Source organism: Myotis brandtii, unplaced genomic scaffold, assembly GCF_000412655.1.
Source record: "Myotis brandtii unplaced genomic scaffold, ASM41265v1 scaffold1270, whole genome shotgun sequence".
Taxonomy (NCBI): Eukaryota; Metazoa; Chordata; class Mammalia; order Chiroptera; family Vespertilionidae; genus Myotis; species Myotis brandtii.
The window spans coordinates 804883-821440 of record NW_005354465.1 but is presented as its reverse complement, the minus strand read 5'-3'; the positions used below and the strand labels follow the sequence as shown (position 1 = coordinate 821440).

Below are 16558 nucleotides of genomic sequence, written 5' to 3'. Positions count from 1 at the left end.
ACCGTTTGATTCCTGGTCAGGGCACATGCCTGGGTTGCGGGCTTGATCCCCAGTGTGGGGCATGCAGGAGGCAGCCAATGATTCTCTCATCGATGTTTCTATCTCTTCATCTCCCTTCCTTTGAAATCAATAAAAAAAAATTTTTTTTTAAAAGAGAGAGTGAGGCCTCTCTCCTGGAGGCAGCCAGGGATGTTGAGGAGGTAGCTTGAAGCAAAAGAAGTCTTTAGTCAGAAGCAGCCAGCTACACAGTGGCTTCCTCTTCGTTCAGTGGGGACTCAAAGTGAGGATGAGATGCTTTAGCTTCATATCTAATGAAGTTTTCCTTCCCACCATCTGTCTTGCCCCCTTCCATTCCTCCCTTTGTTCTCACTTCCCAGCAGGATACTAACACAAAGGAGGAAATGGAATAATCGTTCCTCTTCTAATTAGGAAACCTGAGCAAATGTATTTTTCTTTTTTCTTTTTGGTATGTTTTTATTGATTTCAGAGAGGAAGGAAGAGAGAGAGATCAAAACATCAATGACGTGAGAGAATCATTGATTGGCTGCCTCCGGCATGGCTGCCCCAGTGGGGTCAAGCCTGCAACCCAGGCATGTGCCCTGAATGGGAATCTGTGACCTCCTGGTTCATAGGTCGATGCTCCACCACTGAGCCACACTGGCTGGGCCTGAGCAAATGTATTTTTCTGCTTGGGTGTCTGTATCTGCATATAAATGATTTTTACTGCAGAAGGTACTTTTTTAGGAAGTGAGATTTTCTTGTTTTGTAAGTCTTATGTTTATTTAGTCATTTCTTGGGATTATCACCCTCTCCACACTTATAGGCCGCCTCAGGAGAAGCCAATCACTGTCTAAGTCTTAGTTCACTTACCTTTGTCCCTCACCTGGGCAGCTACTACTGTGTGGCTGACAGTAGATGAAGTGCATCAGCCCTCATCCTCCCAAACTGCTGTCCTTGTTTGGCAGTCAGTGAAGTGCTGTGCACTGTAGGCCTCTAAAACTCAGCTGCCTCTCTATTGACCCAGGCTGTTCTGGTGTGGGGGGAAGGAACTTTGTAAGCATATTTGGATTCCAAGATAATTTATCACTCATTCTCTTTTCCCGTAATATAGGGAAAGAACAACAAGAAGAGCCACTTCTTCCCTCCTATGAACAGAGACCATCGCCGGATCATCCACGAACTGGCCCAAGTGTACGGCCTGGAGAGCGTGAGCTATGACAGTGAACCGAAGCGCAATGTCGTAGTCATTGCAGTCAGGTGGGTTGGTCTCGCCATCATAGGAGGAACTGCTTGGTGGAGCAAACTGGACCCGGGAAGCAGTCTGTCAGTGTTTGCTTTCCTACTTCCTCTCCTGGAAGAATAGTTCTCCTTCTGGACAGCCACTCTGAGGTGATCTAAAAGTCCATTCAGAGAGCCAAAGCTTCAATCCACAGAACAGACCCACCTAAAGAATACAAGCCTCATGTCTGCCCAGATCCACATCGGTCACTGGAAGCAGCATTCCTCAGGCTGAGGGAGCAGACCCTGAGGGCCTGGGTTGGGGGCCTGCCCATCACATCTGTCCCTTTTTCCCTTCTGGCATGATGGAAACAGAAAGAATGCTGCACTGTGACTCAGCATTTGCCATTAGAGGAAACGGGGGCAGTAATGTGTGACACAGGAGGGGACAAGGAGGATCTAGGATTAAGTGTCAGATGAGAATAAGCAGGTAACGGTGGTGGAAGGGACGATGGTTAAATGAAGGTGACCATGCCTGAGCGGAGACAGTCATATCAGAGAGTGCTCAGCAACATCATAGCGTCATGGACGGGATTTCTAGCTGTCTGCCTGTCTCCACAAAAAATTCTCACTTCTTAATATTTTGTGTTCTTTTATCAGAGGGAAGTCTGTTTGTCCAACTACCACGTTGACAAGTGTACTTGAAAAGGAAATGCAGGCACGGCCTCCACCCCCAATTCCTCATCACAGACAGACAGACAAGTAAGGATTGTTCAGCTGCTTTCCAAAGGGTCCTGGCTGTTCAGAGAAGCTAGCAGGGCTGAGCTATCCTGGGCTGCCCCAGCCATTGGTGGCTTCTTCAGGCCTGGCCTTGGGGTTCCATGTTCAAATATATAAGGTTTGACTGGATGTCAGACACATTTATCATGCTAGAGAGGTTCCCATTTGATGTTTGCTATGCCCACTTCCCCTCCAGGAAGATCAGTTATGATGTAATTTCCATGGTGTAGCTGGAGACACTGGAAAGTGGATTCAGCCTGTCACACCAGATGATTTAGGAACATCATGCAGTTTACAACAGTTACTCTGGATGGAAGTGAGATTGGTGTGGGGAGTTGGCAGGAAAGAGGGGGTCTTTCATGTTTTGCTCTACTTTCATACGATTTGAGTCATTTTTACAACAAAAACATGCATTCATAATTTAAAGAGAAAAAACCACATTGGAAAAAAAAAAAAAGAAAACCACATTGGCAAGCAACCGCAAGTCTACCAGGTGTTCTCTCAGGAGCAAGGAGAGCACTGTCCCTCCCCCTCTCCCTGGCAGAGGGAGGCTGGCTGCCTTACTGTGATGAAGCAGTGTTGTTGAAAGTTGCTCTGAAACCCATAGGGCTCCTGCTGCTGTTCTGGCCTTCCACACAGAAGCCCTGGCAGTACCTCCTACACAAAACCTCTGGGAACATGGGTAGAGCAGTTTACAGGGTCAACATAAGGGTCATAGCAACCGCTGTTCCCCTGGGACAGACAGAGCAGCTGGGTGCTGCCCATTGGACACAGCCCCAGCAGGAGCGTCTGGGGCCATGTAGCCCCCAGTGTCAGTCCCAATCATCACTGGGAAGTAGGTGGCCTAGATTCCAGTCAGCGCAGATTGCTGTCTACATGGGCAGTGGTTTTGGAAACAGGTGGAGTATTTTACATACTATTCCTCCAGTACCACCTGGGCATAACCATGTGTAGTCATTGGCCTGTTTATGCCATGCTGTCTTTTTTTCCCCCCTTTGCTTGCTTAATTTTTATATAAAACTGTGTTGTTGAAAATTTTTAGAATAGAGAAAATAGTATTAATATAATAAACCCCCATGCACCCATCACCAAATTTCTGCTCATGCAGACCCTGCTTTTTTTTTTTTAATATATTTTTATTGATTTCAGAGAGGAAGGAAGAGGGAAAGAAAGATAGAAACATCATGATGAGAGAGAATCATTGATCAGTTGCCTCCTGCATGCCCCCTACTCGGGATCAAGCCCGCAACACAGGCATGTGCTCTTGACAGGAATCGAACCTGGGACTCTTCAGTCCACAGGCCGACACTTTGTCCACTGAGCCAAACCAGCTAGGGCTCTGTTATCAGAGTTTCACAAATGATAAATCACCCAATCCTTAACTTTCTAAAGACCTGAATCTGGGTTCCCCCAGAAAGAAAAGATGGATTATTCTTTTGTTTGCTTTTCAGGAATCCTGGGAGCAATAATTTACAGAAGATAGAAAAGGAGGCGGTAATTGACTACTTTGATGTCCAGGACTGAGAAGCTCAAGATGCACTTAGATGAAAGAATGATTAGGTGGGGATTCATTTGCCAGCAGATAAATCATGCTTATTCCCAACTTCCTGGTGGACTTACAGCCTCTCATACTGTCTTGTATTGATACGTTCAAAGCATGAGTGTGTCAGAAATCCCCTGTCCTCTGATCCCTCTGTATGAAGTGTCTTTGTGCAGCCAGATGCTGGCTGCACGGTCACTAGAGATTCAGTCATGTATTTGCAGAAGCTCCTCACACCTTCACTGTGATTGCTCAGAGGCTTAGGACATTGGGACTTGATTTGGACAAACCAGAATATTAGCCTGAAACCCCCTTTATGACACTTAGTCATAGCCTCAGTTATCCCAGTTATCCATCCATCTCCTGAAAATGCCTGCGACATTAGATGTACCTCGCTTTCTTAATCCAGATTGATCACAGACACAAGCAAACTTCTCAGTCTGAAATGTCAAACATTGAATTTGATACACTATATCCAGAATCACATGTGTTATGTTGAACCCAGCTATCTTATGTCAGTCTTTTGCCAAAAACTGTCATAGATATATCTAGTTGAGCTTATTTTAATGGTTCTCAGTACTATTAGTTCTAGACCTAGCAGAGAAGTTGGGTGGCTTTAAAGAATTCCATGTTTTAGACTCCAGGGAGCACCTCATACCACATCACTGAGCGTGTCTGGTGACAGTCACTTCAGCAATCCACCATGATGGCCGAGAACAAGCTGCTCCTGCCACGTTCACACTGTGGCCTCAATGTATGACCAGAGTAGCCCCAAAACCTTCTCTCTGGCTGAGAAAGAGTCTCAGGTAGACTTATCTTGCCTGTGTTGCTTTCTCCCAGGCCTTCAGCAGCCATATTAGCTCTCCCTATGTCTGAGCGCCGAACTTCTGTTTGAATAGTCAGAAAAGTATGTGGACAGTCCAGGGCTTATCTCAGCAGCCCCTGGAGGCGTACTTCAAGCTCCTTTAAGGCAGGTGCATTACCAGTTATATTACCAGTTTGGCCCTCCCCATTGGCACCCTCAGCACAGAGGCCAAACTTCCAACTTCCTTCTGCTCCAAAACAAGCCACAAGCCCAGAGCAACAGGAGATTTGAGAAATGACTTTACAAAACTAGCACTTAATTTTCACAGAGCAGGGCTAGCCTTTGGTCCAACCCAGACAATCTGCCTTGAAAAGCATCAGGTACAGCTGTGGGAACAGAAAATTGGAGGAAAGAGATGATCTGTAAAACCACCTTATGTGGGCCCATTTAGCACAGGTTCAGTGGCCCTATACCCAACAGGAAGCCCACAGGCAACTGTTACATCTTTTAATCAGTGGGTTTAGTGGGTGAACTGTACATTGAGAGCATCTCAGAATCAGCAGGAGGCAGGAAACCTGATTTCAGATTCCAGCTGTCATATAACAACTTGCCACTTGGTGGAATGGAGGTATCAAACTACCTCACCAGGGTGGTGGTGATTAAATGAGATAACATAGGTAGAGGTACCTAATCTATCATAGGTGCTGAACGTTTATAAAAATTATACTTGATATCTGGAAAATATGTCAGCATCTTTAGTCTCCATAATACTAGCCAAGTAAAAGGTTAGAGTGCTGAGCATGCCTCTTCAGGTGAATACTTGTGTGCCTACTTAGCACCAGCCTTGTACTAGGGCTGTGGGGAGCAGATGTGGCCTGTTCTTTAGTTAGTAATCCAGTAGGGGACACATACCTGAATATATATAGTGGAATGGGTTGGTCTGGCAGAAATCGTTCATTAGTCTTATTAAAAGCTGAAGTGTTATACGAGGAGTTTTTTGTGGATGGTAGGACTGGGTTAGCTTTCATGTTGGGAGAAGGACCTCTGGTGGGGAAGAGAAACAGGAGGAAGCATTTGAGCTGCTTCTAGAGATAGCAGACTGCCATATGGAGAAGTATGCCAAGTGAAGGTAAAGGGCATGAGGCAAGCCCAGGTGTATGGCTTGTGGTGGGTTTGAGGAAGGGATCTCCCAGAGTGGGCAGACAACTGGAAGTACAGGTGATGAAGCTGAAAGTGTAGGCTGGTCAACTTGAGAGCCATGGGGGATTCTAAGAGAACAGCTCGGCTGGATTCATGATCTAGAGCTGGAGCCAGCAAACATTTTCTGTAAAGGGCCAGATAATAAATATTTGAGGCTTAGAACTGTAGAGTTTCTGTTGCAGCTACCATTGTACAACTCTGCCATTGTAGTGTGAAAGCAGCCACAGACAATACACAAGTGAGTATTAGAACTCCATTCTAATAACAATTTTATAAAATCAGAATCGCATGTCATTTTTACGTCACAACATATTGTTCTTTTGCCTAACCTTTTAAAAATGTGAAAACTATTGTTAGCTTGTGGGTTGTACAAAAACAACAGGTGTGGCCATGGACTTTGTTTGTCAAGGGATAACAGGTAAGAGGCCCAGCTGAGAGCTCTGGGAGCGATCCAAGTGAGAGGATAAGGGTGGTGGGAACTGGTACTGCAAAGGGGAAGAGATTTCAGGAGATCCAGGGGGTAGGATAGGATGCCGGGGAGCAGCAGAGAGCCGGCCCCCGCATCGCCAAAGGGACCCCGACCCCCTCAGCAAAAAAGCTGCTTCTCATTCTCCAATGAGCAGTGGCTTTGGACAAGACCACATGAATGTGGACCAAAGGAAAAGATATCCCTCCACCCCATACATAGAGCCTGTGGGGACCAAGACTCCTCGCTTACGCCCCAAGAATCGGGTGTATCTTTGCTCCCCCCTCTAGCTTCACACTCTCCAGCAGGAGTTTGCTTATGGGGCCAGAGCTTTCCAGAAATCAAGTCCTTATCTCTGGAATTCCCTCTGGCAGAGCTGACTCCTCTCAATAGCGTGCAGTAGGGGGTTGTGTGTGGGACTGGAGATGAAAGCCGCCCTCCAGGTTGCAGGTCTGTTTGAAGCACCTCTGGATGGTGTCCTGGACAGGACCAGCCAGGCCTCAGCGGGGAGAGAGGGGGCGGTGTTAGGTCTTGTGAGGGAGGTGCAAAGTTTCAAACCAAAGGTCCTGAGATTTAGGTTTGGCCTGTCCTTCACACATGGTGCCAGTCTTTGTGCTTCATGACTAAAAGCCTGGAGACTATTCTCTAAGGAGAACCTGCTGCTATGCCACCTCTGCCACACTCATCAGGCAAATTCTCCCAAACTCCCCACATGACCCCAGCACAAATGTCCCCTACCATCTCATGAGGCCTTTTAGAGCTCACAATTCCCCAGGGCATTCTCTAAGCCCATCCAGCCCCTGTCTACAAAGGCCCAGACCGAAGAAACAAGGCTCCATGGGATCTCACTTGTGTGTGCCAAGCCAGGACTGGATATCCAGGCCTTGGGTTTCCCAACATAGAGCTGCCCTAGGCCAGGAGGGTCCTGAGTCTTCAGGATAAGGTGCATCATCTTTCCCAAACAATTGCCTGGGCATATTCCCAGTGGCCCGGGCTGCCCTCACCACAGGCTTCATGCTGCACAGCCTCCTGGGAGACCTGGGTGCAGAGAGCCCAGCTGAACTGCTAGGATGCCCAGTTGGCTGCCTCAGCTCTCTGTGTGACTCCAGGCATTTTGCTTCCAGTGTCTGGGCATTGGTCTCCCCATCTGTCGGGTGGGTAATAGTTCCTCCTTGTACACTGCCCAGAGCCATTGGGAGGGTCGTGGGGAGACAGGGTCTTAGAGGTCGGAGAGTCTGCCAGTGTCGTTTGGCATCTCAGCACAGTCACATCTCTGGAGCCTGTCCCAGGACTGTCTCAAGTGCAGCTCAGTTAGGGGGAAGGAACAGAGCAGTCGCTAAGTTGCTCTGATAGGGGCTGAGGCTTTCAGACGCACACACACCCCCTTACCCCACACACACCCCAAGTCTGACACCTGGGTGAAGAAGTCAGAAGTCCTTATGTACCCACACTTTCCCAAGTATCTCTTCTGAGCTCATAATATGCACTAAGCATAGTGTTCATATTTTACTCCTCAAAGCCCCATGAGGTAGCTATTCTTATTATCCCCATTTCACTAGTATACTCTGAGTAGTGGGGTAACCCAAGATCACTCAGTTAACAACTGGAGATCTAATATTCCTGCTAGGTCTGACTCCAAGACCTGTGTCCTCTCCGCTACACAGAGCAGTGGCAGCTCACACTGGAGGCCCTGGGATTGCCTGACCCATGAGGTCAAGACAAGAAAGTTTACACTGTACAAATGCTGAGAACACCAGCAACTCCCCCGCCCACAACAGAGGGGTTTTCCTATAATGGCCATGAGAGGGCAGTATATATTCTCAGCCTGGGGATGGTGTGGGGGAGTGTTTTACACTTTGCCTCATGAAAGCTCTTTAAAACTTTTTAGAAGAGTTTATTAGCTTGAATGTATCACGTTTTCATTTTTTAATTTGTTTTTTATTCTTGAGAGTATTACAGATGTCCCCCATCCCCCCTTTTTTTTTTGCTAACTCCCACCCTACTCCAGGCCTTCACAGCACTATTATCTGTGTCCATTGGCTATGCATACATGCATATAAATTCTTTGGTTAATCTTCACACCCCCACCACCTTCCCTCTGAGATCTATCAGTCTGTTCCGTGCATCCATGTCTCTGGACCTGTTTTGTTCATCAGTTTATTTTGTTCATTAGATTCTACATATAAGTGAGATCATGTGATATTTGTCTTTCTCTGAGTGGCTTATTTTGCTTAGCATAATATTCTCCAAGTCTATCCATACTGTTGCAAAGGGTAAGAGATTCCTTCTTTTTACATCCATGTAGTATTCCATTGTGTAAATGTACCACAGCTTTTTTATACATTCATCTACTGATGGGCACTTGGCTGTTTCCAGATCTAGCTATTGTAAATAATGCTGCTATGAACATAGGGGTGCATATGTTCTTGCTGATTGGTGTTTCTGGTTTCTTGGGATATATTCCCAGAAGTGGGATCTCTGGGTCAAATGGCAGTTCCATTTTTAATATTTTGAGGAAACCTGCATACTGTTTCCACAGTGACTGTACTGGTCTGCATTCCCACCAGCAGTGTACTGTGGTCCTTTTCTGCACATCCTCACCAGCACTTACTGTTTGTTGATTTATTGATGGTAGCCATTCTGGCAGGTGTGAGATGATATCTCATTGTAGTTTTAATTTGCATCTCTCTGATAATTAGCGATATTGAGCATTTTTTCATGTCTCTTGGCCATCTGTATGTCCTCTGGAGATTATCTGTTTAGGTCCTTTGCCCATTTTAAAATTGGATTGTCTTCCTTTGTTGAGTTATATGAGTTCTTTATATATTTTGGAAATTAACCCCTTATCAGATGTATCATTGGCAAGTATGTTCTCCCATACAGTAGGTTCCCTTTTCATTTTGATGGTGGCTTCTTTTGCTGTGTAGAAGCTTTTTGGTTTGATGTAGTCCCATTTGTTTATTTTTTTACTTTATTTCTCTTGCCCTAGGAGATATATCAGCAAAAATTCTGCTAAGTGAGATGTAAGTGATTTTATTGTCTATGTTTTCTTCTAGGATGTTTATGGTTTCAGTCACATACACACACATATCCTTACATTTAAGTATTTTATCCATTTTGAGTTTATTCTTCTATCTGGGTAAGTTAGTGGTCTAGTTTCATTACTTAGCATGTACCTGTCCAATTTTCCCAACACCATTTATTTGAAAAGACTGTTTCTACTCCATTGTATGCTCTTGCCTCCTTTGTCAAATACTAATTGACAATAATGATATGGGTCGATTACTTGGGTCTCTGATTTATATCCCTGTTCTTGTGCCAGTACCAGGCTGTTTTTTATTACAGTGGCTTTGTAGTATAGTTTGATATAATGCTTCCACTTGTTCGTATCTTCCTCTGTTTCTTATTTCAGTGTCCTATAGTTTTCTGAGTAGGTCTTTTACTTCCTTGATTAAGGTATCTTATTTTTGTTGTTGCACTGGTAAATGGGATTAATTTTTTAGTTTCTCTTTTCTGAAAGTTCATTATTAGTGTATAAAAATGTCATTGATTTCTGGATGTTAATTTTCTATCCTGCTACTTTGTTGAATTCATTTATTAAATCTACGAGTTTTTTGATGGAGTCTTTAGAGTTTTCTATATACAATATTATGTCATCTACAAATGATAGTTTTACTTCCTCCTTTCCAATTTGTATGCCTTTTATTTTTTCTCCTTGTTTGATCAGTGTGGGTAGGACTTCCAGTATTATGTTGAATAAGAGTGGTGAAAGCAGACATCCCTGTCTTGTTCCTGTTCTTAAGGGAAACGCTTTTAGTTTTTGCCCATGTGATGTTAGCTATAGGGTTGTCATATATGGCCTTTATTATGTTCAGGTATGTTCCCTCTATTACCTCTTTGCTGAGAATTTTTATCAGAAATGGGGGTTGGATTTTGTCAAATGCTTTTTCTGCCTCAATTGATATGATCATGTGATTTTTGTCTTCCAGTCTGTTTATGTGATGTGTCACATTTATTGATTTATTAATATTGTTCTGCCTTGCATCCCCAGAATAAATCCCACTTGCTCATAGAACATATTTTTAATGTATTGCTGGATCTGATTTGCTAATATTTTATTGAGGATTTTAGCATCTGTGTTCATCAGGGAATGACCTGTAATTTTCTTTCTTTGTAGTGTCTTTATCTGGTTTTGGAATTAGGTTAATGCTGGTCTTGTGAAAAGAGCTTGGAAGTCTTCCCTTCTTTTGAAATTTTTGGAATAGTTTGAGGACAATACAAGTAGGTATTAGTTCTTTGAGTGTTTGGTAAAACTCTCCTGTGAAGCCATCCGGTCCAGGACTTCTGTTTGCTGAGAGTTTTTTTAAATTACTGTTTCAATTTCATTAGTAGTTATGGGCCTGTTTAGGTTTTCTGATTCTTCCTGAGTTTTGGGAGATCTTATGTTTCCAGAAATTTGTCCATTTTACCCAGGTTGTCCAGTTTGTTGGCATATAGTTGTGTAGTATTTTCTTAACAATCATTTGCATTTCTGTGGTGTCAGTTGTTATTTCACCTCTTTCATTTCTGATTTTATTTATTTGGATCCTCTTTCTTGCAGAGAGAACCAGTATTTAAAAAAAAAAAAGCCAGCTGGTGTGGCTCAGTGGTTGAGGTCACTGGTTTGATTATTGGTTGTGGCACATGCCCAGGTTGTGGGCTCGATCCCCAGTAGGGCGCATGCAGGAGGCAGCTGATTGATGTTTCCCTCTCATCAATGTTTCCTTTTTTCTCAGGTCAAAAACTCTGAAGTTACTCTGTAAAAAAATCAATAAAAAAATTTTAAAAAACTCTGAAGTTATACCTGCCTCCTTACAGGCTGTAAGGGAATGAATAAGGGAGAGAGTAACAGGGCCCTTAAGGCTGGAAGACAGGGCAGAGAAGTAAATGATAAGCTATAGCTCATTTTTTGAAAGGATCATTCCAGGTGCTGTAGAGCTGAGTTAGAGCAAGGGAAGAGCCTGGGAGACCAGTCAGAAAACCACTGCTATAATATAAGTAAGAGGTGACAGTGACTCAAACCTGGGGTGGTGAGAAGTGGTAACACCTATAGGATTTGCTGGTAGCTGCAAAGTGGGGTATGAGAGGAGGAAGGTATAACTTCAAAGTTTGGTTTTTTAAATATATTTTATTTAAATATATTTTACAGAGAGGAAGGGAGAGGGATAGAGAGTTAGAAACATCGATGAGAGAGAAACATCGATCAGCTGCCTCCTGCACGCCCCCTACTGGGGATGTGCCCGCAACCAAGGTACATGCCCTTGACTGGAATCTAACCTGGGACCCTTCAGTCCGCAGGCCGACGCTCCATCCACTGAGCCAAACCGGTCAGGGCAACTTCAAAGTTTTTGACCTGAGTAATGGCAAGATGAATTTGCCATTGACTGAAACAGGAAACAGTGTGGGAAGAGCAGGCTTGGGAGAAGAATATCTGTCCAGTAGGTGGTTGTACATGGGAGGCCACAGATAATGCCTGGATACAGAATTGGGATGGAAATCTAATTTTGGCAGCTGTTGGCATAGAATGGTATTTAAAGGTTGGTGAGATCATGTTGGGCTGGGGTGCGGGGGTGGTTGTGAAAGCGAAGGGTTCTGAGAACTGTGCCCTGGGCACCTTATAATCTACAGGGCAGCAAGCTACAGACAGGGCAAGAGTCAGAGATTCCCAGAACCAGAGCTGAAACTGAAACTAAGTGGAGTCCTGTGAGGTGAGGGTCTCTGGGATTTTCTTCCAAGTTTCCTAGGAGAGTGTGGGCTTCTCTTGCCCTGACTCATCTGAACCTCCTGAGGCCCCAGGACAAAATTCATTTAAGGCCCCAGAGTATTCAGGCTCCAGATCCAGGGGACATCATAGAGCTTGGATGCCTCCTTCCCTTTGGCCTCCTCCTCTCTTAAACATAGGTGCTCCACAGGGCTTCATCATCCCTCCCTGATCCACTGTCTGCAAGCTTTCAAATGCCACCCTGGGCTTCAAAGCTCTCTCTCTAGCTCAGGCCCATATCTTCCCTGAATGTCCCACAGGCACCTGCAATCTAGCATGTCCAACCTTCAGACTGTTTCCTGGTACGTCCACCACCTATCCAGTTTTCCTAACCCTAGTAATGGACCTCCCTTAGTTCATATTCTCTAATGTCTCTTCACTTGGGGCCAGAAGCCAGGACACAGGTAAGGGAATGTGGGGTGTTGGGTATGGGGTGTGGGGAAGGCAAGAACACATTCTTGCTGGCCCTAGCCGGGCTGTTGTAGGGAGCTGTAGTGACCCCCATGTGAGGAATCCTTATCGGTCAGCAGGTATGTGGTTGAGTCCCTGAAGGACTCAAAGGTGCAACTGTAGATTTATTGGCCTCATCTTTGTGCCTGGGTATGCCTGGCCCTAGGCTGTGTGTCTTCTCTCTCAGTCCCTGAGCCTACAGCCCCCACTCACCCAGGTCCTCCTGCCCTTGGCTCCTGAGCACAGACACAAGGGGAGACCATGAAGTCTGGAAAACTCTACTTGGCCTTGCCCTAGTCAGTTTGGCTCAGTGGATAGAGCATCAGCCTGGGGACTGAAGGGTCCTGGGTTGCGGCTCGGTCCCCAGTAGGGGGCATGCAGGAGGCAGCCAATCAATGATTCTCTCTCATCATTGATGTTTCTATCTCTCCCTCTCCCTTCCTTTCTGAAATCAATAAAAAATAAAAATAAAAAAAACTCGGCCTTCAACCTTGCTCCATCACCATGGATTACAAAACTGAAACCTGAAGCACCTTACTCCTCTGAGCCTCATTATCCCCACTTTACAGATGAGGAAACTGAAGCCCAAGAGGTTCAATAACCTGCCAAAGTTTGATGAGGGTCACTTGAGTGTTTGGGGGGATTTATGCATTTGTGTGGTTCTTATTGTTGTTTTTAGTGTTTTGTTATTTTAACTGTACCTGTATGTAATATGCATGTTTACAGACTACATTCCACTATATTTAAAAAACAAACAAAAACTAGCCAAGGTTGCCGTGGCCAATGTGGCTTAGTTGGTAGGAGTGTCATCCCATACACACGGAAAGGTTGTGGGTTCAATCCCCAGCCCTGGTCAGGGTGCATGATCAGTGTTCTCACATTGATTTTTCTCTCCCTCTCTCTATAAAAATTAATGAAAATGTCCTCAGGTGAGGATTTTTTAAAAAAAACAACTAGCCAAGATCATATCAATAAGGACTAAAATCCCTACTCTCTACCCCTTACTGAGCCAATCTCCCTAGGCCTCAGTTTCCTTGGATATGAGATGGGCATGATGGCATGAGATCATGAAAAGGTGTAGAGTGACAACAAACACACTCCCTACATGCCAGGCATAGCTCATTTTGTCATCCCAGCAGCCCTATGGGGTGGGAACTGTAATTGTCCTGTCTTACCTAAGATCATACAGCTAGTGAGAAGCAGAGCTAGTATTTTGATCCAGGTGTACTGGCCTTTTTCTGTGCTCTTAGGTGCCGTAGGCTGGTCTCTGTGGTGCACAGGAGGTCTGGGCTCATGGCTGTTCCCACTCCAGAGTCAGCATAGAGGTGGGTAAGGAGCCGAGGTCAGATTTGGGCTCTGAGTGGTCATAGCCTCCTCCTCCTGAGAGTTTTCGCACCCCAGCCTGGCCTGAGATGGCTACTCCCACCCCTTCCAGGGCTGCAAAACCCCACCCGAGGGAGGAGACAGACCAGCCAGACCAGGGTGATACCTGTGGGTGCCTCTCCCCTAGAGGCCCTGAGTGGGGGTGGGAGAACAGGCTGGACAAGGGAGTAAGGGTTCTCAAAGCCAGGACCACTAGGCTGAGCACCAAACCTTTATCTGCAAAGCCCTGGAGAGGCCTGGCCTAGAGCTAATAGTTCTTTCTGCCCCACCCCTGTCCCCCTCTACAGCCTCAGCTGGGATAGGGCATGGGGTGGGTAGGGAACTAGTATAACATGAGGCTTCCAAGTTCTGGAAGAAGTTAGAGCTGGGGGGCTCCCCAGACACCAACAGATTGAGGCCTCATTGTACACATAGGGAAACCAAGGCCCAGGGAAGGGAGGGAGTCCTTTCCGTGTCACACATCCAGCCCATACTGGGCCTGGGAGAGGAGCCAGGACTCCCACGGCTCATGTCCTAGCCTGGTTCCCAGAGCTGCACAGGTATGTTTCCTGGGTCCAGCCAGGCAGTGGTTACAGGAGGGATTCCATGAGTGTGTGTGTGTGTGTGTGTGTGTGTGTGTGTGTGTGCGCTCATGAGAGAGAGGAGAACCCAGATAAGAAACCACAGGCACCATGATACCTGCCCCGCCCCCACCCCCCCCCAATCCTGCTTTCTTTCCTATCCTGTCCTTCCTTTCTTCCTCCCTGCAGTGAAACCTGCCTCTCTCCTCCAGGGACCTCCCTCGCCCTCTACCCTAAGCCTTGGTCTCACCTCTCCTCTAAGCCTGGCCTCAGTTTATCCTATCCCTCTTCTTTGACCTCATCTTCTTTCACCTGCCGCCCCCCCCCCCCATGCCAGCAGTGGCCCCTCCATGTTCCCACCTCAGAACCTTAGCACTGGCTCTTTCCTCAGCCTGGCGTGCTCTTCCTCTGTGTCCATATGGCTCACTTCCTCACCCGCTTCAGGTTTTACTCAGAGTAACCTCAGTGAGGCCCGTCTTTACACCCACACACTTCCTATCCCCCTTTCCTGCTTTTCCTTCTAACACGTTTTGCACAGAATATCAGCTCTAATGAGAACAAGGACTTTTGTGAATCTTCTTTGTGCCTGTATCCTCAGCACTGCAATGTGTCCGGCATGCTGTAGGCTTTCAGCCAACATCTGCCAAGGGAATGAAAGGGGTCTGTGCTCTACTGAAGTGCTCTGTGATGGGTCGGGCTCATCTAGCTTGACATTGGGATCAGAATCTGCAGGATGTTATGGCAACAGGCCTAGAGCAGGTCTGTGGCAGAGCAGTGGACAGTAGGCAGGGGTTCTGGAGGGACCCACTGGCTGCCTTGGCTCTGAGACCATCTCCCAGGGACATAAAGATGCCAGAAGGCTGAAGCAGTCAGTGAGGGACAGAGGAGGGTAGCAACCAGAACCCTGGGACCCATATATGCCTCTCCTACCTGTGACTGAGGCCTTATGGTTATGCTGCTCTGAACCACCAGGAATTAGAAAGGCCACTCTCCTCGTGTTCACAGAGCCACTGAGGTTCAGAGAGGAGAAGAGAGGCTTATCCAGGGTCACAGGGGGAAGCAGCTGGCTGGGACTTCCAGCTGTGGGCCCTTCCCTGTGGCCCCCAGGCCTGTTCCCTGGTTAAGCTCTCCACTCTGGGATGTCAGACATACCTCTCTCCTTTCTCCCTGGGTCCCCTATAATCTTCCCACCACCTATTCTCATGCTATAGCCATTTTTCATCTTTTAAAATATATGAAACCCATGTAGGTGTATATATCAGCTATATATTAAAAAGCACAATCATCTAACCCATAAATTTTTCCCAACTCCAAAACTAGAAAATTATTAATAGCTTGCACCACCCCTGTGCTCCTCCCCATCTCATCTCCCATTTCTATAATCCTATATCCCTGGAAGAATCATCCCCCCCCCCCCCCCCCCCCGCTTTTTTAAAGTAGTTTTATCATGTGTTTGCTCCAAGAATATGTTACTTTTGCATGTTTGTCAACAGTCTAACTGGTGTCATACTGTATACAGTCTACTGCATTGCTTTTTATGCCTCCAAAATATTTCCTTGTTGCAGGTAGCTATTGTGCCTTAGTTTTTATTTATGTATCAAACCTGTTGTATGTGACTGTACTGCAATGTACGTATCTATTCCCATGTAGATGGACATTTGGATTGTTTCCAATGCCGCCTGACCATCCACTCTGTGCCCCCTTTCAGCCAAATCTCCTGAGGTGCCCACTGCACACCTCACAGCCTCCTCCTGGCTGTGCTCCTAAGATCCTGCTCACCGACCCTTTCACTCTCCCATGGCCCCAGCTATATCCACACACCCACAACTTTTTCAGTCTCATTCTTCAACTCTTTTTTGAACTCCAGACTATACAAAAGACATAATTGTTTATTGAGCACTTACTATGTGCCAAGCACTATTCTCAGCATTATATATGTTTTATTCCATTGAATATCCACAGCAATGCAAATGGTAGGTAATAATAACATTACAAAAACCGAGTTCCAGAGAGGTTGAGTAACTTGCCCAATACTACACATCTCTTGCCCTTCAAGTCCCATAGGCAACTCAAGCTCAACATGTCCACCATATAACTTGTCATCTTCCTTTCCAAACCAGTTCCCCTCCCATGCTCTGCTCTCAGTGGAGACATCTCCAGTGTCACAGGCCCAAGCCAGAAACTGAAAGTAAGACCTGACTCCTGCCTTGTTCTCACCCACTCCTCCATCCAGTGCCAGCCCAAGTCCTAGTTATTGAGCAAAACCCTTCTCACCCACCAGCACTGACCTATTAGGTGCGCTGCTGCTCCTCTTGGATTATTGCCTCTCACCATACTCGCTTGCAGGCCCCAATAT

The 16558-nt window shown here is 46.1% G+C and overlaps 1 protein-coding gene across 5 annotated transcripts in view; it reads left to right on the top strand.

Moving 5' to 3' along the window:
- NFX1 (nuclear transcription factor, X-box binding 1) overlaps positions 1-5824 on the top strand; it is a 56947-nt gene extending 51123 nt beyond the window's left edge. For all 5 annotated transcript variants that reach the window (XM_014534250.1, XM_014534248.1, XM_005859544.2 and 2 more), the window contains 3 exons: positions 1112-1257; positions 1879-1980; positions 3450-5824. In XM_014534250.1, the coding sequence (XP_014389736.1) occupies positions 1112-1257; positions 1879-1980; positions 3450-3522 (321 nt within the window). In that variant the 3' untranslated portion in view covers positions 3523-5824. The remainder of the gene's footprint in view (positions 1-1111; positions 1258-1878; positions 1981-3449) is intronic.
- The last annotated feature ends 10734 nt before the right edge of the window (positions 5825-16558 follow it).